The 26634-nt window shown below is 42.7% G+C and overlaps 1 protein-coding gene across 3 annotated transcripts in view; it reads right to left on the reverse strand.

Annotated features, from left to right (window-relative positions):
- The window catches only part of LOC111861259, a 161017-nt gene that overhangs the window by 81576 nt on the left and 52807 nt on the right, over window positions 1–26634 (reverse strand). The window contains exon 1 of one of the 3 annotated variants that reach the window (XM_033750245.1): window positions 10252–10313. The exons of the other annotated variants lie outside the window; for them this stretch is intronic. Within the exon in view, the coding sequence (XP_033606136.1) occupies window positions 10252–10269 (18 nt within the window). The 5' untranslated portion in view covers window positions 10270–10313. Of the gene's footprint in view, window positions 1–10251; window positions 10314–26634 lie in introns of those variants that run through there. 3 annotated transcript variants of the gene reach the window in all.

Raw genomic sequence — 26634 nt, forward strand, 5'->3', positions numbered from 1 at the left:
AGTCCAACTGGGTACACTCGGCACGGTGTCCACTGATTGACCTATTGTAGCCTGCCCCGGGTAATTATGATGATGGAGAATTTGGTGGAATGAAGATTGGAAGGAGAAACCGAAGTACTCGGAGAAAACCCGCCCCAGCGCCACTTTGTCCACCACAAATCCCACTTGACCAGACCCCGGGATCGAAGCCGGGCCGCCGCGGTGGGAAGCCAGCGACTAACCGCTTGAGCTATGGCGCGGCCTCGCTTCACCATTTGGCTGAAGAAGAGAAGCTGTTCCGCTATTATGAACAAAGCAAGCAACTTCCAGAGAGGTGAAGGGCAGGGAATTTGTTCACTGCTCCAAGGAATTCGTGATTACATTTGTAAATCATAAGATTCTATCGCGAGTCTGTGATACCGCAGTAGGTACAGCGAATGGCTACGGTTTGGACGGCAGAAGGGACAGAGTTCAAGTCCTTGTAGGGGACAAGAATTTTCTCTTCATATCGTCCAGACCGTAACCGGGGCCCACTCAACCTCCTATCCAACGTGTACCCTGGGCTTTTTCCCCGGGGGTAAAGCGGCCGAGGCGTGAAGTTGACCACTCACCTCCAAGTAGTACTGAGGTCAAGAATACGTGAAACTATATATTGTCACGTGAGGGAGTGAATATCGACGTGGTTCTGGATTGAATATTGGATTTATTGATCACTTATACATACAACTCGGAAATACAAATAATCACAGCGCCACCGCTAATCTCCACAATTCACAAATCACCACAGCACCCGCTAAGCCTTCTCCAGCCTCCTGGCTTCACTAGCCGTTTCCTGGTAACGGCCTCTAGCAGTGAAGATTCTTCAGCTTCCGCTCTCAAGTCCTGTCTTCATAGCCTACCATACAGAACTGACTTGTTGCCCCAATTGTCTTCCTTATAACTCCTCGGCACAGACCGAGTAGAAAACACTGCAGCAGTACCTCTATTGCTGCATGAGTATCCGATGACGCGGGAACGTGTTTACCGAGCAGTAACCTAGAAACGGATGTTGTCTCAGAGCCGTTTGTTACCAACGGCTGTTTCTCTGACTCCACAGCTCTTGCTTTGAGCAAATAAGCCACAATATCCTATCCGCACGCCTTCATCGGGCAGTGCTTAAGTAGTTAAGCACAAGGACAACTTTACCTTATCGTCAGTCTATTACTGTATCTAATTCTTACTAAGGCAGATCCCACGAATTCCTACCATTTTGTATATTCCTGTGGGAATTTACTGTGTCCTCGACCGTAAGAAGAAAACAGAGATTCAGTCGAAAGCAGGCTATCTAGTTGCCTGATACCACGTGACTTAATTTATCCGTTTTTAAAATAGTTCAGAAACAAATAATAAAGCATCGATTTAGCAGCACTGAGTGTAATGTGGATCTGCGGCGAAAGTTCTCTTACAGAAGCGAAACGAAAAGTTGTTATGAAGGCGAACTACGCGCACCAATCGAGCGCGAATGAGAGACGGCAGTGAGGCTTGCGAGTATATCGAGATCTCGAGTAGCTGTCATGTTTCACTGCTCAGCTGTTGCGTCTCTATTAAGCCAACACACCTTGCGGCGTTCTCGTGTGAAAATGATGTCTTTCACATTCTGACAGTAAATTAATCCATGCAGCCATGATTATCCAGTCACCCTGATATAGGTACGTACCGCTCTCCAGCTGTTGCCACCACAGCAAATTTCACGTAATAAAGGGGCACACCATTGCAACAATTTTCAAGAAACGATAGTGTCTTCTTGTGTGTGTCTGTGGGGGGGGGGGGAAGGAATTCCGGACTTTGAGATCATAATACATCATACGTACCACACATTTTTTTCAAGGTTTTCCGCAAACTCAGTCACAGATGTGAAATGTTCTTATTCAAACAGTCTCGTACAGGTGAACCGATGCTTCTCCCGTCTTCACCCTACCACCACCAAGCGTCGGTGAAGTCGGGAGCGGTTCGTCGTCTCTGGCCCTCGCGTCGTGTTTACAATGCTCCCTAAGATCGTCGTGGGAAACCAAGCTCGCACACAGAAAAACTTGCTGGTGATGAATTTAATGTGTGTAGATTTAAAAGTCAGTCTTCTAAAATTTAAAGGTAAAAAGGGTAAAGTTATTCCTGTGCTTACCTAATAAACCACTAGATTATGAAGGCATACGGGGGAGTGGATGTATAGATCCACATTTTTTTGACCTTGGTACTAGTTGGAGTTAAGTGGTCAGCTTCAGGCCATGGCTGCTTTACCCCCGGGGAAAGAGCCCGTGGTACTCATTGGATAGGAGGTTGGGTGGACGTGGAGAAAATTCTTGACCCTACCGAGACTCGAACTGCGACCCCTCGGTCGTCCAGCCTGTAGCTAGTCACTATACCGACTGAGCTATCCCGGTTCGAGAATTTAAAGTTCAGAACTCAAAATGTATAATATAAATTTCAGAAAATACAGAGGCCTATAAGAATTTATTCAATTTTGTGAAAATTTGACGGTAGTTGATGTACACACAAGTGGAAGCAAAAGTTGCATTCCGACTTAATATTTAGACCCTGGTAGCGCCATAGCTCAAGCGGTTAGACGCTGGCTTCCCACAACGGTGGCCCGGGTTCGATCTCGGTTCTGGTCAAGTGGGATTTGTGGCGGACAAAGTGGCGCTGGGGCGGGATTTCTCCGAGTACTTCGGTTCCCCTACCAATCTTCATTCCACCAAATTCTCCATCATCATAAACACCCGGGGCAGGCTACAATAGGTCAATCAGTGGCCGCCGTGCCGAGTGGACCCAGTTGGACTCCACCCCCCACTAAGCGAATTTAAAAAAAGAATTTTAATATTAAGACCTAGGTTCAGAGATAAGACCAAATGTAACAAAGCGATTGAAATTTTCCAGAGAGATAATAAAAAAAAGAACTTTATAAATTCTCAAACGACCCCATCCACGGCATACGGTTCGCCCAGCACCATGCAGCACCTTCTTGAGAAAATGAAAGTCATTCAGGTAGTCATGATAATTTTCGCCTTTTCTGGAACCAAAATGTGCATCACGGTGTTCATACGAATCAGCCATTGGACCCTACTCTAAGCCAGATGATTCCGGACCGCCTCTTGTGTCCTTCTCTATAAGAAGTATTGTTAGCATAATTTCATTATTTTTAAAAATAAAAAGGGGCTTATAAGATCACCTTGCTGTCCGTCTGCCTCTGTAATTTTTATCAGGAGGCTTATAAGTTCACATTGATGTCTGTCTGTGTAACTCCTCCCAAATTTTTTTAGTTTTCCGTGAGGTCCGTGTCGTATCAAAGGAGATGACGCAATTAGTTCTTCCCAGTGTTTTAAGTGACATTATCCCTCAATCTGCCCTTATGTTGCCAGAGTGGCCTGTTGCCTTGAAGTTCTCCGATTAACATTTTGTGTTCATTTCTCATCTCTCAAAACCACCGCATATTCTCGTAAAGTCGAATTCTCCAGGATTTAGAAACGGCCAGGGTCGAAGTTCCAAAACCCCTGATATACGTAGCATGGGACAGTATTACAAAAACAAAAGTTCCCAGTACGCCTAAAACGAAAGGACGATTCTGACTAGTTCTGTTGCATTAGTTCAAGCCTAAGTGTTTATCTATTGCAGAGATGTCTTATCACACTGATATGGGCTATTTATCTATCTGTCTGTCTATCTATCTATCTACCTACCCACTTATGTATCCATCAATCCATCCGTCCGTCAGCCCGTCCATCCATCCATCCATCCATCCAATCGTCCGTCCGTCCATGACTCTACAGCCCTGTGTTGTACCCTGACCGCTTTTTCAGCTTCTTGGCCCTATGCATATTCGGTAGGACTCCTTGAATGGGGGATCAGCCCGTCGCAAGGCCGCTACCTACACACAGAACAACGCAAACGCAATAAACGCACACAGGCATCAATGCCTTGAGTGGGATTCGAACCCATGAGCCCAGCGATCGAGCGAGTGAAGGCAGTTCATGCCATAGGCTGCGCGGCCACTGCGACTGGCGATATATAGAAGAGTCCTAATAATATTACCGAGAAGACCCTCAGAAAGTAAGTTCCACATAAACTATGTCTATCTTGAATTGGAAATGTCCTTGATTTCACACTTTAATCCAATCAAGGCTAGCACTGTCTCCACCAGAGGATTCGGGTGAATGGATATTGGGTGGGTACATAGACAGACGAACAGACATAGACGAATACACAGAAAGACATGGATGGATATACATACAGACAGCAAGGTGATCTCATAAGCTTACTTTCATTTTACAAAATAAGAAAAATATATTAACAACTTGTCTTGGCCGCGTCATAGCTCAAGCGGTTAGTCGCTGGCTTCCCACCGCGGAGGCCCGGGTTTGATCTCGGGTCTGGTCAAGTGGGATTTGTGGTGGACAAAGTGGCGCTGGAGCAGGTTTTCTCCGAGTACTTCGGTTTCCCCTGCCAATCTTCATTCCACCAATTGCTCCACAATCACCCTCACCTATCATCTGGGGCTGGTACAATAGGCCATAAGTGGCCGCTGTGCAAGGGACTTAGTCCCATCCCACTAGCATTAAAAAAAATTGTCTTAAAGAATTAGGACTAAATTTACCTAACCGAGTACACAGTCCAGTGCTGAATTTTTATATTTTGGTTTCAAAATGCGGGGTATTTCTTGACTAGCAAAGCGACTACCAGTTTTCCCATTTCACGCAGTTAGTTACACAACATTCTCTCCATTTCTAAACGGAGACGAAGGGAACATGTAAGGGACAAGAGGAAGTTATTTAGGATCTATCACATTTTCATAATTACATGGGAAGTAAGCGTTACCAAAATCGTTTTCTTTTTCAGAGTAATGTCCAAAACGTTGTTTGAATAAGCACGTGGTCACATTTCATTAAGATATGTTCTGGTAAGAATCGTTTACGTCGTTAAAATGAACAAGCTTTTGTACCTACAGCGCAAGAAGCGAGGAAATGTTCCGGCGCTGAAAACAAGGAGGCCCGATAAAGTGCAATAACCCCCAGCGGTGGAGTGGCTAACATCTTGTGCAAGCAGATAATGCAACTGGCGACTGAGGCCGTCGGCCGGCATGTTGTGGCACCCGACACAAAAACCTGCGAAAAGAGAAAGTCTTCACGAACCGATAAACGTGAGAACCGCGTTTATGCATTCACCTGCAAAAAATCGTTGATCTCTTTCTTGTTGACACCCGTTACGATACAGCGCGAGAGTGCTGTGGCAGTGCCCAGCACCAAGCTCCCGCTGGACAGGGATCCAACCTCAATTTGGGGTCTCATAATTTTGTAAACAAAAAAAAATCTCTGCAACGACATAGAACATACTTTCTCATGTACGAATGACCTTGACTACATTACCTTAGCAAATAAATCGATTGTTTCTCGATATGGACATTGAATATCGAAGAACGAAATATGTTGTACATGTAAATGCGGTTTTCGGCAAAATGGAAATTCCACGCTTGGGTCTCTAGTTCGAATACCGTTATTTTCCTGAAGATACCAAGTACACAGTTTTACTTAACGAGATGATCTCCATAAATTACTGAAATGTAATAACAACTACTGGAGGTATTTTCGAGAAAATCGTTATTTTGTTTTGGGTTGGAATGGGGATATCCATGAAGCACATACTTATCACGGAATATATCCTGAATACCAAATAAGAATAAGACCGGGAAATCCGTACATACATACATATAGAGGCAGAGATGGACGTTATACCAAGAATCGCTTTCTCATAGCCAGAGGGCTCCAAATGTATAAATATTTCAAAATATTTGCCCATTTTTTTTACCATCATACCACTGACCACTCGCTTCCAACTAGTACCGAGGTCAAGACTGGAGGAGCTATATATCCACATGTCAGCGCTCAATTAATTAAGCACAAGGTCAATTTTACCTTTATGAGGATTACACAGAAAAACAAATTTTATATAATCTTCTTGCAGATATTGCTTGAGGGAGGAAAAAATATCGTCAGCCAGTGATAACTCTGACATGCTGATATCAGATCATTAGACAGTTCTTGTTATCATACATGAATGAAGCCATTATTTTATACAAACATTATGTTTCTGGATAATATCAATTGTCTTGCCTTTATCTGAAAACACCGTCCTCTTTATATCACAAACAAAACGTTTCGGAGACTGGATTCTGTCTCCGTCAACGCCGTCCTGTTTATATCACAAACACAACGTTTCGAGGACTGGATTCTGTCTCCGTCAACGCTGTCCTGTTTATATCACAAACACAACGTTTCGGAGACTGGATTCTGTCTCCGTCAACGCTGTCCTGTTTATATCACAAACACAACGTTTCGGAGACTGGATTCTGTCTCCGTTAAAGTCGTCCTGTTTATATTACAAAATGCAATGTTTCGGAGACTGGATTCTGTCTCCATCTGAGACAGAATCCAGTTACCGAAACGTTGCATTTTGCAATATAAAAAGGATGGTGTTTTTAGGTAAAGGCAGGAGACAGAATCCAGTTTCCGAAAATTGTATTTTGTAATTTAAACTGAAAGGTGTTTTTAGATAAAGATAGGACGATGGATAATGTTCAGAAACATGATATTTGTACTAATGAACCATCGTCACTGACGTTTGGATCCCGTTATTTTCTGTCACATGACGATTCCATTTCTTCAAGTTCCACACTGCTTTGCTATTAACGACTTGAACCCGGGTGCAATAGGACCCTAAATTCAAAGTAAAATTGTACAGTCTGGTCGAAAACTTTCAGGGCCCTCGCCTGATCATAGCTATATTTATACAGTCCATTACATATCTCAACGCCTCTCAGGTCATCCCAATTGCATGTAGCTGCTGTCCAACTCTATTGGGCTTGATGGTCTCCTTTAACACTTCGGCATATAAACCCTGACGTAATTTCCTACATGATAATTTCTGAGATTTAAAATTAACAGTGCCCAATAGGGTATGCACCAATTAATTTTGGTTCTCAACAGTAAATGTTACGAACGAGATATGTCGCTTTCAAACAAATGTTATTTCTCTGTATATATGTTTGCACTGTACATACAATTCCGTTAGTTCATACAGAGCATAAGTACCGTTCATGTTGAAGTATGTAATCATATATCTGTATATACTTCTTAATTAGGAATTCCACGAAATAATTAACTGAGAGCAGGTAATTCGTATAATGAAGCTAGATTTCTACAATTACGTAACCTAACCAAATAAAACCAAACATAACCTAATCCCAGTACAGAGCGAATTCTTTTAAAATTCTATATGGGCGGCTTCTCACTCATCTGTATTTTATTGTTCCTCCACTGAAGTATGCTTAAGAAACTTCAACGAATGCTGTTGGTGCTTCCGTGCACTGCGTTACTGCGTACACCCCTCCCATTCCTGTTTCATAGGCCTATAAACATAAATCAACATTTTAAGGAAGGACGAATTCAAATCCTTGGCAGAATCGCTAACAATCGCCTAAGAAAGTAAACAAAATGAAATTATAAGTGTATGGCCCAGAAAACATGATATCCGAGGCCCATGAACAACAAAACGCTGCTTCGATTGTTGTTTCTCTGGTAGAAATCAATCATTTTCACGAATACAACTACACATTTTAATGCCAATGTATGATACAGCCATAGAATGAGACAATTAGATTCCTAATAATCGCTTACGCGTATCTTTTGAATAATGTATTTAAGCCGGCAGCATTTCATATGAAACAACTGGCGTGATTTTGAGTGACCGTTAAATTACAGGCATATGCTTTTTCACTTTATATGCAGTGTGTAACTGAAAGGTGCATAAAAACATTGGCACCACTTCCAAAAGAAGAAAAAATGTCCATATCAACACGTGTCCGGAAACATTTAATTTGTGAGATATAGCCGAAAGAATGTATTTATAATAAGTGTTCAAAATGTCCTCCATGAAATTCAATGCACGCCTCGACACGTCTCATCATGGACCTCCGCGTCAGTTCAAAGCTGCCGGGGGAGTTGCAGATAGCCTGACAGGCATCCACAGTGCGGTGGGTAAGTGTCTCTCCGTTACCAAGAGGAGCTGCATACACAAAGGTGTTTAGGTGTTCCCACAGGTAAAAATCCAGAGGATTCAAATCTGGCGAGCGTGGAGGTCATGCAGTGGGTCCTTCTTTACCTATCCGCGGGTCCTGATAGATGTTATTGAGAACATCACGCACAGCGCGGCTACAGTATGCGGGAGCGCAGTCATGCATGTACCACGTTCATGTTCTGTCAGGGTTACAGCTTAGGGTTATTTGGCAGAACACGCAAGATGAAATCTCGGTAGTGGTTGCCTTTAAGCTGATGTGGAAAAACATGAGGGCCTACCAAATAATCACCAACAAATCTGGTAACAATAAAATGTGTCATAATACTGTTCTCTTAGTTATAACTCACAAATTATTTGTGTCCGGACAAATGTTGATATGGGCATTGTTTACTGTTTTGGTATGTAGAACTCTTGTCCAAAGTTTGTCCGCATCTTTCGGCTACACTTATATATACATACATACGCGGTAACTGCCTTCTAAAAGAAGTTATTGAAGGAAAGATAGAGGGGCGGATAGAAGTGACCAAAAGACGAGGAAGAAGACGTAAGAAGATGTTGGATGACCTTGGGGACAGAAGAGGATATTTTCATTTGAAGGAGAAAGCTCTAGATCGCATCAAGTGGAGGAACTGTTTTGGAAGAGACTGTGGACCTGTCGTCTTGACAAATTACAGATGAATGAATGAATTCACATACACGGTGTTTCACGACTTTAGGGCACAACTGCAGGAGGTGATTTCCTAGGGCTTTGTGATCAAAGAAACTCATATAAACATGTGTCCGATTTTGGACGGTTACGGAGTTATGACCGTTTTAAACTCAGAATAGAGGGTAACGATTACTGACAATAAACGGAACAAAATAATAAACCAGCATAATACATGATACATTTAAAGTATGAATGTAAAGTTAACTTCGTGAAATTACCTTTAATTTGAATTTATTGGTGCTTAAAGCTGATTTTCGAAAATGCCACCGCCGGCCGCAACAAAGGCTGCCGCTCGGTTGTGAACCGCGCCGAACATACCAACCCACCACGCCTTAGGTGTCTCTCAAGTGTCGAGATAACGAGAACGCTCTCTCTGTAGCTGGCTAAAAATAGCGACCAGCCAGCTGACAGACGCGGTTCACACGAGGGCGTGTACGGGAATGAAAGAAACGGTCACAACTCCGTAACCGTCCAAAATTGGAAACATGTTTATATGAACTTTTTTGATCACAAAGACCTAGGAAATCACCTCCTGCAGTTATGCCCTAAAGTTGTGTAAAAAAACCCTGTATATAATCAGTCCTCTTCTGCCTAATGATGTAAAACTTGCAAAGAGCTCTCTCCTCTTTTATTTTTGTCCTTGGCCTGGATTCTAGCCTTATTCTCTTCTTATGCATTTGTTCTCAGCGTATTCTGAATGTCCTGTTTCTAGCGTACTTGGGTCTACCTGTAACTTTCCTTCCATATGCCTCGCATGCTCAGTTCCTATTTCATTCCCCGTCTTATACAGCAGACGTATCCCAACCACGAGGCCAGTGAATTTTCTGTGATACATTTCAATGGTTTAACATCCAAAATCTTTCCTAAAATATAAAATCGAGGAAGTACATATAGGCAGTACAGTTATACCAACCTCCGGGGCAACGGACACCCCGCAGAACAGCCGACATCCAAGGACTTTCTTCCATATGTCAGAACTATCGCCAGACGTATTAGTAGAGTCCTAACGTCACATAACATCAAGACGGTGAGCTTTCTGCGCAACAAAATCTCCGATTTCATCGACCTGTTAAGGAAAGCCTCGGAAATCTATAGCATTCGTTATGAATGTAAGGTTACATATACGGGTTAAAACAAATTTTCACATCACATACTGTTTCTCTTATTGCATAAGAAATTCTCCTGTTTCTTTCAACCTATCAAGAGAAGCCCAGAGGGCCCTAGAGATCCCTGCGAATGTAACGTCATACATACAGGGTTCACACCAGATACACTTCACCATCGCGAAAAGCAGGCAACCTTATTGTTCTCCCAGTCAAGACCACATAATCACGAAAGCCGCTCAGATCCAGCTGCATTCCAACTTAATAAACAAGGAGGAAGCCGTCTTTCTCTCAGACGCTTCTCACCACAACACTAAGATGCAGAGACAGATTTCCGAATAAATGAAATACGTATCTTACCTCAGCAGCTGAACCCATGTACCCCTTCTTTTTTATCAGTCATTGTTTATCTTGGTCAGTTCTTGGATGGGTGACCACCTGAGAATACCACATGCCAATGACAGCAACATCAGTTGTGGTTGTCTTCGCCCATCCGTTATTACAAGTGAATGTTCGATGAAAAGTCAACAGAAAATTCAACAGAAAATTCAACGTTTTCCATAGAAAACCTTTCCACTGACCCACTATTAGACACCAATAGTCCTTGAGGGACATAACAGCTTCGCTATTAACAGGGTTTGTAAACATACAAATACATATACACCACTACATTTGAATCTGTGGCAATATGGTTGACCGCTTCATCAGCCAAATGCGCCAGTAACTACAGCTATCAGATCGATTTATTGGACAAAAGCCCGCTTATAATCTGAATATGCGCTTTATGGCGCATCGGCTGAATGCATTTTGATAAGCGCAAAGTTGGATTTGTTTCAATGGACTTGTGTACATGTTCATTTAACCGTCTACTACATTAATATAGGAATAAGTACTATTCGCAATGAAATTCAGTACATTAAGTGTCTAGATTTAATGACAGAGTGCAGCATATTGAAAAGAATATTTGAATCTATGAGAAACGTGAAAACAGGAGGTTGGAGAAAACGTGTTTACTGAAGAACGTCATGATTTACACTCTTCACCAAACATTATTAGGATGATGAGGTCAAGGGGGGTGAAATTGGAGGGACAAACAGCAAAGGTAAAGTTGCCCCTGTGCTTAACTATTTAAGCACTACACCATAAAGACGTATGGGGAGTGAATGTACAGATCCACGTTTTCTTGGCCTCGGCACTAGTTGGAGATGAGTAGTCAGCTTCACGTCCCGGTCACCTTACCCCCGGTGCCCACGGGATAGGAGGCTGGGTGGGCCCCAGAACATACCTGGATGACGTGAAGAAGGGGGATATAGCATTCAAAGAAAAACTTAGAAATGTATATAGAAATTTAGTTGGAAACCCTAAAGTGTAGAGATCGGGAGACGAAAGCTTAGAAGAAACTATAATATTAAAATGGATCTTAAAGAAACAAGATATAAGAACGTTGGCTGGCACAGAATATGTATTAGTGGTGGGCTCTTGTGAAAGAGGTAATGAACTTTCGAGATCCGTACAAGGCGAGGTATGCCTATACTAACCGAGTAACTACTGGCTTCTCCAGGATTCTGCTCCATGAATCATCATTATCCCGTTATCATTAGCCCACTCAGTCTTGAGTTCGAGACCAAGTTTGATGCTCATGTAATATAACAACAAAAGTAATACTTTTATGATGCGTTCTATGTTACGTATCGCGTAAAGAAGATCGAAAATACGTCACTAACCATGCCGATGAGGGCTAGTCTAGAACCCAATTATTTATTTTTATTCTTACTGGGGTGAGACTGAGTCCACTTGGTACTGCGGCCACTTCTGGCCTATTGTACCAGCCCCAGATGATAGATTTTGGTGATTGTGGAGCAACTAGTGGAATGAAACGGAATTACTCAGAGAAACCTTGCCCCAGTGCCACTTTGCCCATCACAAGTCGCACATGACCAGATCCAAGCTCGAACCCGGGTCGCCGCGGTTGGAAGCCAGCGACTAACAGCCTGAGTTATGGCACGGCCAGTCTAGAACCTTTCTTCAAACGAAAGGTGAGAGAAGGTAGCAGTGAGGTTCTACAAGCCTATCAATGTCAGTGCAAGGGAGGCATGGGCTATCTCCTGAATTGCCCTGCAGCAGCGAACCGTTGTGGATTGTCTTGGCATAGCGGATTTACTGGTGCCTCGTTTTCTTCGTGCCCAAGGGGCAGTCCCAGATAGACGCGTTCCTGAAGAAAATTTGAAAAAATACGCTGCCATTTCCGTCTGTCGTAACAAGTCAAAAACCGGTCTGCTTTTCTTTGCTATACAAACAGTGACAGGAATCGTTCACCTGGATATGCTGCAAAAAACGGCTATTTCTTTACTTACTGACATACTTTAAAACAAGATGGCTGCTCGCCTCGTCACTTACAATATTCTCAAATTTCTTAATGAGACCGCTATTGGATAATGAACGCAACGGGTTCTTCACATACCTTCCACATGCTTTATAAAGAATCAGACGTATCAACGGGCAACATTACTGGAACTCTAGCATATGTAAGATTTGAGGCTTTCACGGCGGTGACTATGAAGAAAGCAGTCTTCTGGGATTTGGCACCGTGTATATGTGATGTTAACCGACGTTTCGGAGGAACGTCCGTTTCTCACGGTCTATTCGCTTGCAGATTTCTTATATTTTTTCTTCTACCCTGAAGATGGAGGCGATACGTTCCTCCGAAACGTCGGTTAACACCACATATACACGGTGCCAAATCCCAGAAGACTGATTTCTTCAACTCTAGCATAGACTCAGAACTGCTATGGAAATCCGAGACGATGACATCATAAGACAAGTGTGGAAAGAAACGGTTTATCATTTCGAAGCGTGTCGACTAATGCATAGGGCGCATGTTAAGACTGTGTGAAATGCTGCGGTTTAAGAGAAGCTTTATAAGTGATTCTGCTGTATAAAAAATAGCAGATGTTTGGTTACTAATGCACTTGTGAAGTACAGATAGGCCTCGCTATTCACATAACGAAATTTCGCTCACATGAAATTGTATAAGGAAGCACATACCCCAGGACTGACTTGTAATCCGAAGGCGAACTCGATTACCCTAAATCCCTTCGTAATAAAGACGAAAATGGAAACAAATGAAGGAACCGTCACCTTTCGCTCTACTACGACGTGCGTCTTGCAAAAGAGTTTCCTGTTTTCTTTAATAATTTTGTGGTTTAGACCCCATTAATTGTGACTGACAAGAGAAAACGTTCTAAAACAGTGATGGTGCTACTAAAAATCGCTCTAGGAACCCTACGATATTTGAAAGGAAGATTAATGTACTAGAATGTTTTCTCACTGATATTCATGTTTAACAAAAATGTTAGTATCCCTTAGCGCAGAAGATTCTTCGTGGGCATGTAGGTTGCTTCTGATGCTTCTATGCTCCGTTTCAGGCACTTGTGATTCCGTATCCTTTGGTCTTTTTTGTTCGGAAAAGTACCGCCCCCTTCCCAGTTGTAACATTTTACCTGCGTTAAATATCGATTCGCCGGTCACGGTAGCCGAGCGGTCTAAGGCATGCACTGTCTTCGCTCGCTCGGAAGCCGGGATCGTGGGTTCGAATTCCACTCAGGGCATGGATGTTTGTGTGCGTTTTTCTGTGTTTGTGTACAGGTAGGGGCCTTGCGACGAGCTGATCACTCGCCCAAGGAGTCCTACCGAATGTCTAAGATCTAGTAGAGCCGAAGTAAAACGGAGAGTTTCATGGAGGTAGGCCTAGGCCCAAATGAGGGCTGTAGCACCAATGAGAAAAAAATATCGATTCGTATTAGGAAATTCCGCTTTACGAACTTTTCCACGAACACAGATATTTGTTGTGGTGGGAAATGTCTGTAGTCAACAGACAGATACAAAATCAGGAAATTAAAAAATTACAAACTACACAGATTTGACGAATTAGCCTATGGGTTAAGTTTCTGTGTAGAACGAATACTAGAAATCCTGTATGCCATATAAAATATATCTCTCATAACAACCTGTAAGAAAGTGTTTGTACCCAGACACAGACGGACACCGTTTCTGCAGAGTAAAGGTGACGTGAAACTATAATTTTGCCTCTGGTTCTGTATGGGTGTGAAACTTGGTCTCTGACATTAAGGGAGGAACGTAGGCTTAGGATCTTTGAGAACAGGGTGTTGAGGAGAATATTTGGACCGAAGAGAGGTGAAGTGACAGGAGGTTGGAGAAAACTACATAAGGAGGAGCTTCATAACTTGTACTCTTCTCTAAGTATAATTAGAATAATCAAGTCAAGGATGATGAGGTGGGCAGGGCATGTAACACGAATGGGGAAGAGGAAGACATATAGGATATTGATGGAAAAGCCAGAAGGAAAGAGACCACTGGGAAGACCAAGGCGTAGGTGGGTGAACAATATTAAAATGTATCTTAGAAATATGGGATGGTATGGATTGGATTGATCTGGCTCAGGATAGGGACCAGTAGAGGGCTCTTCTGAACACGGTGATGAACCTTCGGGTTCCATAAAATGCTGGGAAATTCTTGTGTAGATGTACAATTGGCGACTCCTCACGAAGGGCTCAGCTCCATAAAGTCAGTTTAGTTGGTTAGCCATGAAGAATGACGCCGACATTGCCCTTCATTATTCTTCGCATCAGATATTTAAGATGAAAGCTCCTTGACTTTTCTTCATGGACTCAGTATAGAACAGGAATACGTCTAGGGTATAAGAACCTTCTTTTCATCCATCCCTAACATCAGCAGTCCTAAAGGCATTCTGCTGCTGTGTTTGCATATTGGCATGTGTAACTACAGGCATATCAGGTTCGCTCCACTAAGTACGTTTCCGGGACAAACGAAATGTGAACAGTGTTCCTAAAATTCACTCTTACATTCAGTAATTTCGAATACAACTATGAACGACGAGAACGGCGGCCTTCCTCTCACGACAAAAGTAATTACCTAAGTTATGTTTCACTGGGGGAATTAATTGGCCTCGCGGTCTGATTACTAAACAAAATGGTCCATATCTTCTGCTTCCCTCAAGTTAATGAGACCGTCAGCTTCTGGGAAATTTACGATACATAAATGGCATGCGTGATGGAATTTAATAAACAGAAATTGGAAAGCTGTCCGACAGTACGGAGAGGATTTTTAAGAAAACCACATCTTATTACTTAAAATTAGGAGATCTTTGCCTAACATAATATTAAAATTGTTCTCATATAATTTATTAACAGAACTGTAATTATCCTTTTCCTATATACCTATACAAAAGTTTTGTAATGGCAAGTGGGAACTCTGAAATTGCTCGATTTCACGTTACCATAACAACCATCTAACATTGACCAGGTACATGAACTAAGTAATACAGTAGATCGTTTGTCATTTGTTTCAATACGCAGTGTCTGTTCTGTGATTATTGGTAATATTTATATGGATATGAGCCGGAGAAGCTCAGTCGTTAAAGGGACTGGCTACGGGCTGAACGACCAAGGGGTCGGTGTTCGAGTCCCGATGGGGGCAAAAATTTTCACTTCTCCATGTCGTCCAGATCGGCTCTGGAGCCCACCGAGCATCCTATCGAATGGGTACCGGGGGCTCTTTCCCGGGTGGTAAAATGGCAGGGGCGTGAAGCTGACCACTAACCTCCAAGTAGTGTCAAGACCAAGAAAACGTGGACGTATATATCCAATATCTCATAAGTTTTTATGGCGTAGTGCTTAATTAGTTAAGTACATGGATAAATTTACCTTCTTTACCTTCATTTTATATGGGTATGTGACGTGGAAATATAATCAGTGTATAAACATTTCGATGGTTTTCCCAACTTCCAAAATTTGCGCGTAGATGTCCATATGGAACAGTGCAGCGAAATCTTGTCGACAGCTGTAATCTGAAACCAACAGGATAATCCAAGAGGACACTTGATAGGTCTGTGTAGTTAATGCAACGGCAGTATATCTGTACGCCTGCCTCAATTAACATTTCCATGAATAGTGTGCGACATAATTGAGTAAACTCTGTCCATATATAATCCCTGTTAATTTCAATGGTATTCAGCAACATAATAATACGACTGTTTGTGGTGTGTATGTATGCCTGATGCCATCAGCCGCCTCTATAACAGGTCCTACCAGAAAATAAGCAGGAACTCCAGTGGGAAATGCAACTTCACAGTAGGCCTATGCAGAAGGGGCTCGACATATATTCTGACCGTCTTACAGTGCATACATTTTTTCACCTCACTCTTCTCCCTTGCACTACATGTTTCAGCACCAAAGTGCCATCTTCAGGTGCTTTTCTATGTACGTCGAACTATTTCATTGCATGCCCTGTTGTCTTTATAGTAAAACAACTAAAATATATATTCGTCATATATAATGATAAATTTTAAATATTAAAACTGTTCAGGATTTTTCATCCTTGTGTCGTATCTCAATACGCGAGTCACACCTATCTTCTTCTATCGGAGTATTCTTCCTATTTTCATGTGTGTATTGTGCTTTGTGTTGTGTCTTGCTCCTGTGACCGCGTGTATAATACTCGACGTACATAGAAAAGCACCTGAAGATGGCACTTTAGTGCTGAAACATGTAGTGCAAGAGAGAAGAGTAAGGTGAATAAATGTATGCACTGTAAGACGGTCAGAATAAATCATGGACATAAATCAGTGCAACAGGACGCTAAAATATAACATATATTTTAACTTTTCTGTCAAAATTGTTAAAAACTTCTTCGCTGATATGGTGGGTATAACTGTTGCCTCATCATAAACATGCTTTATCAATCAATTACAGACAGTTCCACAGTTAGTTATGCAACTTCCCATAAACTAAGCTCTTTTTGAATAGCAAAGATACTTGGTCTTATACATGCAGGAAACACAAAATATTTCATTATAAGTAAACTCTGAACTTTATTATTCCTTGTCTTAATACTTTAACTTTGTTGTTGATTTCAAAAAGGCCGTTCTCTAGTTATCTGCTAATATCAAATCCGAAACCATTTCTCGTCCTGTGACGTTTGGGGGCACGGAACATGTTGGAAACGGGTTAACAATAAACAGCAAAGTAGATAATTACTTGAAGAAAGCAGTCTTCTGGGATTTGGCACCGTGTATAAGTGGTGTTAACCGACGTTAACCGACAGTCTGCTTTTACCGGTTCTCACGGTCTCTTCGCTTGCAGATTTCTTATATTTTTTCTTCTACCCTGAAGATGGAGGCGATACGTTCCTCCGAAACGTCGGTTAACACCACATATACACGGTGCCAAATCCCAGAAGACTGCTTTCTTCATAGTCACCGCTGTGAAAGCCTCAAATCTTATATAGATAATTACTTAATAACTTGATATACTGGCCAATACAATGGGAGCTGGGACAGATTAAAGTTATCAGCTCGACTGCAATGGACCTCTGATGGAAGTACATTTCACATATTCTGCTGTATCCTGCACAACACAGGTTATTGGTACATTGAAAATTACTTGCATTCCTTAAGCGCCTGACCATGAATTCACGAAATTTCGTGAACGTTCTGAGATTACGCGTTCTTCCCCTTCTTCCGAATTACACGGTGTGTCCAGGTTCTGTTAGGACTGTGTTCATTAAAAATACAAGACGTGAATTGTTTTCAAAATTTCACTCTTTTTTATTCAAAATTATTCAAATTCCTTCTGAATCATACATAGCTGGAATCGACTGAAAAGTTTTCGAGAACAGTCACTGCACTCCTTTTGTGGAATCGCATTTAAAACTGAGGTACATTCCCTTTGGATGTCCTCGATGGTTTCGTGACGGTCTCCTTTCATAGCCAACTTAACTTTTGGGAACAACCAGAAATCTGCTGGAGCCAAATCTGACGAATACGGAGGATGATCAAGAACTGTGATCCCTTTTATGGCCAAAAAATTGCGCACGATCTTCGATTTGTGGGGTGGGGCATTGTCGTGGAGGAGCGGCCAGGAAACTTGCTCTCGATATTCAGGTCGAATTCGAAGAATTCTCGCCCACAAACGATTGAGGACTCCGAGATAATAATCAGAATTCACTGTTTGACCTTCTGGCAGAAATTCTTTGTGAATGATTCCTTTGGAATCGAAGAAAACGGTTAGCAGTGTCTTTACTCGACTCTTTTGCATGCGCACTTTCTTTGGTTTCGGCTGGCTTCTTTGGGCTCAACCACGCTACACGCTGCCGCTTTGTGAGAGGCTCGCTCATATTGAAAACACCATGTCTCGTCACCAGTAACAATCGCTTTTGTAAATTTTGTATCACTTTGGGCTGACCGTAACATGTCTTTGCAGTGTTCCACTCTGTCATGTTTTTCATCGCCTGGCAACAGCGCGTGCGGTACAAACCGCACACAGACCTTCCGTTTGTCAAAATCCTCGGTCAAAGTGTTTTTTGTACTTTTTGGTATTTCGAAAAGTTCCTCGATGAGTCTTGCAGAAAAACATTTGTCTGATGCGAGGATTTCTGTCACTTTTTTCACATTTTCTTCAGTGCGACTTGTTCTTGGCTTTGACGCACGTCTTCAATGTCCTCCCTGCCGTCACGAAATACAGCATACCATCGAAAAATGTTCGAGCGACTCAAACAATCACTACCGTACACACTTTTCGTTATTTCGTACGCTTCTCCGGCTGTTTTGCCTAACTTGAAACAAAATTTGATGTTGGCTCTCTGTTCAACCGCCATTTTCCGACGAGCGTCAGAACAGTACTTCTACATTCAAGGTCAGAACACATGATGCAGCGATGCTTGCGCTTTGAAATTATAGACAGCCACAGCTGAAGCTTCAAGAATATTAACGCCACAACTCGCCAACAGATGGCATTGCAGGACAAAAAAAAAAGAGTCCTAACGGATCCTGGACACACCGTGTATGGTCATAGTTCGGTAACACAATTATATCACGATAGAATGAGCCATACTTTTGTTTATCTTATGTATTTTTATTTTCCTGTTTTTCTTCGCTTCTTTGTCATGGTAGGCATGGAATGCAGTATTTGTTTTTGTTTCTTTTTGCATCATGAAAGTTGGGACAGACGTTCTCATAGCGGTGACTGTGAAGTAAACTACACCGTGTAGAATTTCACCAACTTGTGCCGGATCACACGGAGTTATATCCCAGAAGACGTACCAAGTAAATTTATCAGCTGGTCCACTCTATTTATAGTGAACTTCACCATACCGCCTCCAGCACACTGAATACAGCAGAGGAAAATAGAAGACCGAATTAGTTGAAAGGGCATTTTTGAGGGGCTATACGCAACAGCATGACGTACCGGTACCATTATTCATAAAACATAAGCATAAAAGTTTAAAGCAATAAACAAGAAAATAACTAACTTCAAATTATAAAGCTATGCAGCCAGTCCACGTCCATCCAGGCGACTTTCACACGCCAAATTAAACATTGACTTTTTTGGTTTATGAAAGGTTTATTTTTTGTCAGAAAATTCACAGAGTCCGTCCACCCTTTCCCCGGACAAATCTGATGAGAGACGCTTTACTTTCTAGAAAGAAATTATTACGTACAAGAAGATCAATCAAAAGAACGGTGCTGCGCTCGGAAGGTACTCAGCAGAAAGCAGAGTTAGCTACTTATGTTAGTCTATTTAATGATATTCCCACTAACTCAGCTTATATAGCGTGCAAGTATTGGATCAGATCATTGGGAACTTCGTGGAAGACAGCGGCCATGGCCTAATTTAAAGTATGAATCTGGTATCAGCCTGAAAGACTGAGGAAAACCACTAAAACCTTCAATCAGTATGGTCTGCATCGGGGTCGAGGTTCGAACCTGATCAGAAGCATTACCACTTGTTCAAGCTTGCCCGGTAGCAGTACTCAATTGCATATGAAGTGGTCGCTTCCAGGATAAAGCAGGTTTCGTTTGAAAGGCAATTCTATAAGACACAAATCTCAACAGTTCGACGGATAGGGGAGCCATAATTCAAACACTGCCTCCTTCACCGGCTCTCATATCCCATTTCTCATAAAGCGAAATAATAAATTCACAAATATCGCCGTAATCGATGGAGTACAGCTTAATTAAACATGTTATTATTCTATGTTTATCTGTTGTACGTGAAAGGTAGCATCCTGTCCCATTGAATTCACAGAGAAATCATTTCGATTCCAAAGGATAGTGTCTTCCGCGATGCAACTCTTTGTAGTCCTGAAGGTGTTCAACAGCGTTTGAGACGACCCTGAACGTGGAGGAAGTATATTCCTCCGAAACGTGGCTCAAATTCCACGGGACTGCACAGAGCTCTAACCGAAAAGTCGCCACTGTGAGAGCCTCAAACGGAGACACTTCGATCCAGTTACTGTACTCCGGCGCTACTAGTGAGAGATGAGGTCAGGACACGTGTCTCCGAACCGCTGGTTAGCTATAGCGAGATGGCGTCGTATCACAAGGCCTACAATTGACATCTGATATCTCTAACACAAGGACTATAAACAGTTTAAACTTCTGATATCACACATCTTTGTTTATTAGTTACCTCAGTGAAGCTTCGCAGTGATCGCTGTATACAGTAAACGGTTGCAGAGAAACGAAATGTCAATGGACTTGAATTGTTTCATTTATGAGGCTACATAAAAATCAACATGGTCGTCTAATAACCGGAACAGAGAAGGCGAAACTAAGGATGAACACTGGACAGAAGAAAGGACTTTAAATTATAAATAAAACTCGCGTTTCGAGAGTGCATCTCTCATTATAGCGCAGACACAGTATTTCACGAAGACGATTTAAAACGTTAGTAGCATGTAAATGTTTAAAACTGATTAATAACGAATTGATTTCGGTGGCAGATGGGACTGCTGAAAGAAGAAAATTCCCCATGATTTATAATACCAGTCAAAAATCTTATAAATTAAACTCAACTCAGCTGCTACGGTTAACTTCACGGGGCTGAATATTTCTTAAGAAGCTAATAGTAGCTCAACTATTCAAGAAATTATATGTAATTTATGGACCTAAAGTTTAATGTGGCATGTACTGTCTTCGCTCGCTTGGAAACCGGGATCGTTGGTTCGAATTCCACTCAAGGCATGGATGTTTAATTTGTGTGTGTGCGTTTTTCCGTGTTTGTATACAGGTAGAGGTCTTGCGACGAGCTGATCACCCGCCCAAGGAGTCCTACCGAATGTGTAAGGTCTAGAAAAACCGAAGTGAACGGAGAAATTCATGGGGGTAGGCCTAGGACCACTGGGGCTGTAGTGCCAAGAAAAAAAAAAAGTTTAATGTATTGTCATGTATCCCGGGTTCCGTGACTAATAATAACGGTTTCTCGATTTGATGGATTTATTGACACATTCTTTTACAGTCTCTCTTAATCACAATCAGTTACAGCGCTAACGCTAATCTACCAACTTCACAGATCACTAGGCCACGCTCCATTTCTGTTCTCGTACTCCGCTGTACTCCTTCCACTCCCACTCTCTGACTCTCGTTCTTCCACAACAATGCTCTTACAGCTTCTGAACTCCCAATTCCAATTCCCTAATCCCCCTAGCTACAAACAGAATCTCGGGTCGGACGCTATGGAAAATACCGTCTCCTGTATTGTTGGCCGCGTGTATCGCGCGTTACATAGCAACGGGTCTATGTGTCACAGTATTCACCATCTCCGCCGGCGAAGAGGCTAGTAAAGTCGGGAACAGTGGCCCCTAGTTGGTAGGCATATTGTCAGACATATAGATATAGAATTTCCTGATTATATGACTGACCGTTAGCTTCTCAAGGAAGACTCTGCTCATGCGGTGAGTTTTGTCACGTGATGTAATTTTAGTTGATCAATGAATGTGACTCGTATTGCAGATCCTGGGATTTCTCTTGAAATACAATCACATCATCTTCATTAACATAACAGCCCTCTCCCAATTTAATTAGTCCTCAATAGTCAACACCAACTTCAATGAGGTCCATTAGACAGCATCGGTTTTCAAACTTGTATTCCACGCTGAACTGCCCCATTGCTTTTCCTCGGCTACTTCCGCTTCGTTTAATGCCTTCCCTGGCTTGTAATATGCTCAGAATGAAGTTATTAATGTTACTACCATACAGGCAATACGCACACTTCTTATTTCTCCCTATGTTCTCGTGGAGCCGATCACAGTGGCCGCTCGGTCTAGGGCATGAACTGTCTCCGCTCGCTCGGACGCTGGGATCATGGGTTCCAATCCCGCTTAAAGCATGGAAGTTTGTGTGCGTTTACTCTGTTTGTGTTGTTCTGTGCGTAGGTAGCGGCCTTGCGACGGGCTCATCCCCCATCAGAGGAGTTCTACCGACTGCGTGTACGATGAAGAAATTGAAAAAGCGGCCAAAGTCCAAATGGATGTAGAGCCATAGGGAGAGACAGAGAGATACAACAGTGTAGTCACACAAACCGTAATTAAATATATTACATAAACACATGATCTCCACCGCAAAGTGGCTAAGTGTATATAAACACAGACGGTAATGCTCCATAACTAATGATATGTGTGCAACTTCAAATAACAGGAATATATTGCAGTGCGATTTTCATGTGCGTCTGTCTGCAGAGACCAAGTGTAGATACATGCGGAAATTCAAATGAAAAGAAATGTAATTCCTTTCTTAGCAAACAGTACCTAAACGAACCTTCAAAATATTCCATAATAGTGGCCGTGCTATAGCTCAGGCAGTTATTCGCTGGCTTCCCACCGCGGTTGGCTGGGTTCGAGCCCAGGTCAGGTCATGTGGGATTTTTGGCGGACAAAATGGCAATGGGACAGGTTTTATCCGAGTACTTCGGCTTCCCCTGCCAATCTTCATTCCACCAATTGCTCCACAATCATCACCTATCATCCGGGGCTGGTACAATAGGCCAGAAGTGGCCGCAGTACCAAGTAGACTCAGTCTCACTCCACTAAGAATAATAAAGGTAAAAAAAAGGTGAAGCTATCCCTGTAATAGTTCGTGAAAGCCCATAGGCGTGTGAGATGTCGAGATTCCCACCTTTTTAAACAATCGGTACAGAGATGGGGGTGAGGCTTCAGAATTAAGCGCCGGCCGACCGGCCGGCCTTTACCCCAAAGGAAGTTTCCTGGTACTTATTTCTGTTAGACGCTGAGTCGAAACCAGGGCCATAGTGCGGTTGGAAGGATTAGGTGAATTGAAAAAATCCGCCTCATCGGGATTGGAACCCGCGACCTTCCGGCTTGTAGCATAGTGCCTCAACTAACTACGCTACCGCGTGGCCACACTAAGAATAATAAAAAATACAAAAACTCTATAGTAGGGTTTCATAATAAAAAGAACTTTATAGTACGGGTCCCTTCCAGAAAGCTAGTACATATTCAGCTGGCATAGCAACTTCAATGTTTCTAAGGAACCGGATAATTCATCAACATATTCAAAATGTCTGGCACTAGACTTCGTCTAGAGATAGTGCGATATACTTCGAACATTCTTCTGCTTAAATATTCTCTTATACACTTGCAGACCACCTACGTGTCGTCCCCTCTTTTCAGACTTCCCAGCTTCCTCCTACGTGTGCTTTAGGTCCATCAATCTTACCCTCAGAGATTAACCCTTCTTCTTTCCCCAGAATACTGGAGACTAATGAATAATAAATAATAAACAAGAAGTTATGGGAAGAATTAATCTCCTAGTTTCCTTGGATAGGGGGCACGAGGTAGCGTAGGAAGTTTGGACACTGTTACAAGCCGGAAGGCCGTGGCTTCGGTTCCTAATGAGTTCATTGGATTTCTTAATTGACTTAATCCTTCCAGCAGTTAAAAATTAAAAGGTCTTGTGTTCTCGCAGCTCTCGTAATGTCGCGTAGTTTGTTGAATGTGTGCTTGCATATGTCTTGGTACGTGTGTATGTATGTGTGTGTGTTGGGGGGGGGCGAATTCTGAAGTGAACGGTGCCGGAAACATGCATTTTTCTTGAAATGTTCTCACTACAATCTTTCATGTTCGTCTTCTAATCGATATCACGAACAGACTTGTACGCCATCTGTTAGTACAATGATCAATTATACGCTGTGAACCTCGGCTTTGGCAGCTCATTCATTTTCCCTGCGACTGAAAGCTGTCGCTAACATGCATTTGTGGCCATATCTTTGCGAGGCACGAGGCAACAGAGTAAATTCTGACGGACAGGGTTATAAGGTCAACCGATATCAATATGAATATTTATGAGACAGTCCACTTGGTACTGCGGCCACTATTGACCTATTGTACCAGCCCCAGATTATAGATGATAGTGATTATGGAGCAATTGGTGGAATGAAGATTGGCAGGGAGATCGAAGTACTTGGAGAAAACCTACCCCAGCGCCACTTTGTCCACCACAAACCCCACATGACCAGACCCGGATTCGAACCCGGGGCAGCCGAGGTGTGATCCCATCGACTAATCGCCTGAGCTATGGCAAGGTCAGTATCAATATGAAAGTATGAAAACCGATGTTGTACATCATCTGTCAGTTCTTTTTTTTAAGTTAGTTATCTACCGACGCTGTTAGCATGAAGACTATACTATATAGCGCTCATATTTAATGAATGAGGATCGGTTCGTGGAACAAGAACTGGCAGGGGAAACCGAAGTACTCGAAGAAACCCCGCCCTAGTGCCACTTCGTCCACCACAAACCCCATATGTCCTTGCCTGACATCGAACCCAGGTCGCCACGAGGGGGGGGGCTGCCGACCAACCCCCTGTCACTTCTAGAATGAAAAGCCGAACAAGATCGTGTAGTAGTAAAATATCAGACTTGAATTATCATGGTGAATACTGGGTTGTATCTCCAAATAGGCCAAAGAGCCATATTATAAGGAAGAATATGGTATTCTCAGTTATGCCTGTGTAGTTCAGGAAAATGCCCCATGCTTCGGAGGAATATATCGCCTGAAACTTCAGGGTCGCCGAGAAAACCAAATAAGAAATCAGCACAAATCACGTGGCATCAGTCAACTTATAAGCTTAAATCCTCAACAAATCATTATTTAGAGCCATTTTCATATCCCATTCGAAATTACACAACCATGCAGCTGAGCTAATATGATAAATATATACATAATCAACCGTTAATCTTTAAGTTCGAGTCCCTGTGGGGTCAAGAATGTTCACTTCCCCAGTTCGTCCAGATCGGCTCTGGGGTTACCGAACCTCCTATCCAATGGGTACCGGGGGCTCTTTCCCCGGGGGATATAGCGGCAGGGGTGTGAAGCTGACCACTCACCTCCAACTAGTGCCGAGGTCAAGAAAATGAAGATCTACGTGTATGCACCCACTCCCCCATACGCCTTCATGACGTGGTGCTTAATTAGTTAAGCACAGAGACAACTTTACACACATTCCGGTCTAGAAAACCCAGATTAACGGCCGTGAGGATTTGTTGCGCTGACCACGCGACACCATCTATCCGCTAAAATTGGCACTAACTTCGCCGACAAGCGGCGGTCGCTCGGTCGGTATAGTTCGCTTTCGGACTACAGACCACGGAATTTAAGTTATGTATATATATGTTGTTACAGTCAAAACTGGCTACTAATCATCTACATGCGTTTCAACTTCATTCTCGTGCTTTCTTGCTATCCACACATCAATCTTCATGCGTAACCATGTATGTTCCCATTCTCTGTAGTTTTATAACCCACTGTTCTCCTAGAAAAATATTCCTGCGTCGACAGTCCTAAATCTCTTGCCCAAAATCTCACCCCCTTAAAACTGTGTTCCTTCTCACCTCGATATGTGCCTCAAGTCTTCCGCTTTCTTACAAATGCAGCAAATATCCTACTTCATGTAGGATCCCATCAGTCTCCAAACTCCTGGCCCTCCTTGTACGTAATTATATACGTACCTCTTTCTCCCAGTTGCTTCCTAACTATCACACAGTGTTGGTGTACTTCTATCGAAAGAATGTTTTATCCAAATTACTCTTTAATTTTCGCTCTAGCATATACTATCACGAAATGCCAGGATGATCAGGAAGAATGACCTTATTAGGTAGATACATGTTTATGCTTATTATGCCGATTTCGTGGGTGATAATAGAAATACCATAGAGCATAATGCATTCTTGTACGGGCTAGGAAATACATTGATCTAAAAGTGAATTGCATAAAACTGACATCTGAGCACCTCAAGAAACCATAAACTGTAATAATATCGTAATGCAAATATTTCACATTTAATTCTACACGAGAAGAATAACATACATGTGAGTTATAAGATTAGTATATATTTTTTCAAGTCTTTACTTCTTTGTGGTCTTGTTCCTGACTACAGATCCAGAGGTCCCGGGTTCGATTCCCGTAGCTACAAGATTTTCTGGGAAGTAATGGGTCTGGAACTGGGTCCACTCAGCCTCGTGAGGATAACTGAGGAGCTACCTGAATGGAAAGGGATTGGCTCAGTCTAGGTAACCGAGATTAATGGCCGTGGGGATCCGTTGCGCTGACTACGTGACACCCTCTATCCTCTAAAGTTCGCACTAACTTCGCCGACTTCGTGCCTTAGTTCAAGCGGTTAGTCGCTGGCTTCCCACCGCAGCGGCCCGGGTTCGATCCCGGGTCTGGTCAAGTGTGATGTGACGGTCAAAGTGGCGCTGGGGCGGATTTTCTTCGAGTACTTCGGTTTCCCCTGCCAATCTTCATTCCACCAAATTCTCCATCATCATAATCACCCGGGCAGGCTACAATAGGCCAATCAGTGGCCGCCGTGCCGAGTGGGCCCAGTTGGACTCCACCCCTCACTACGC

The sequence above is a fragment of the Cryptotermes secundus genome, unplaced genomic scaffold, assembly GCF_002891405.2.
Source record: "Cryptotermes secundus unplaced genomic scaffold, Csec_1.0 scaffold68, whole genome shotgun sequence".
Classification (NCBI taxonomy): domain Eukaryota; kingdom Metazoa; phylum Arthropoda; class Insecta; order Blattodea; family Kalotermitidae; genus Cryptotermes; species Cryptotermes secundus.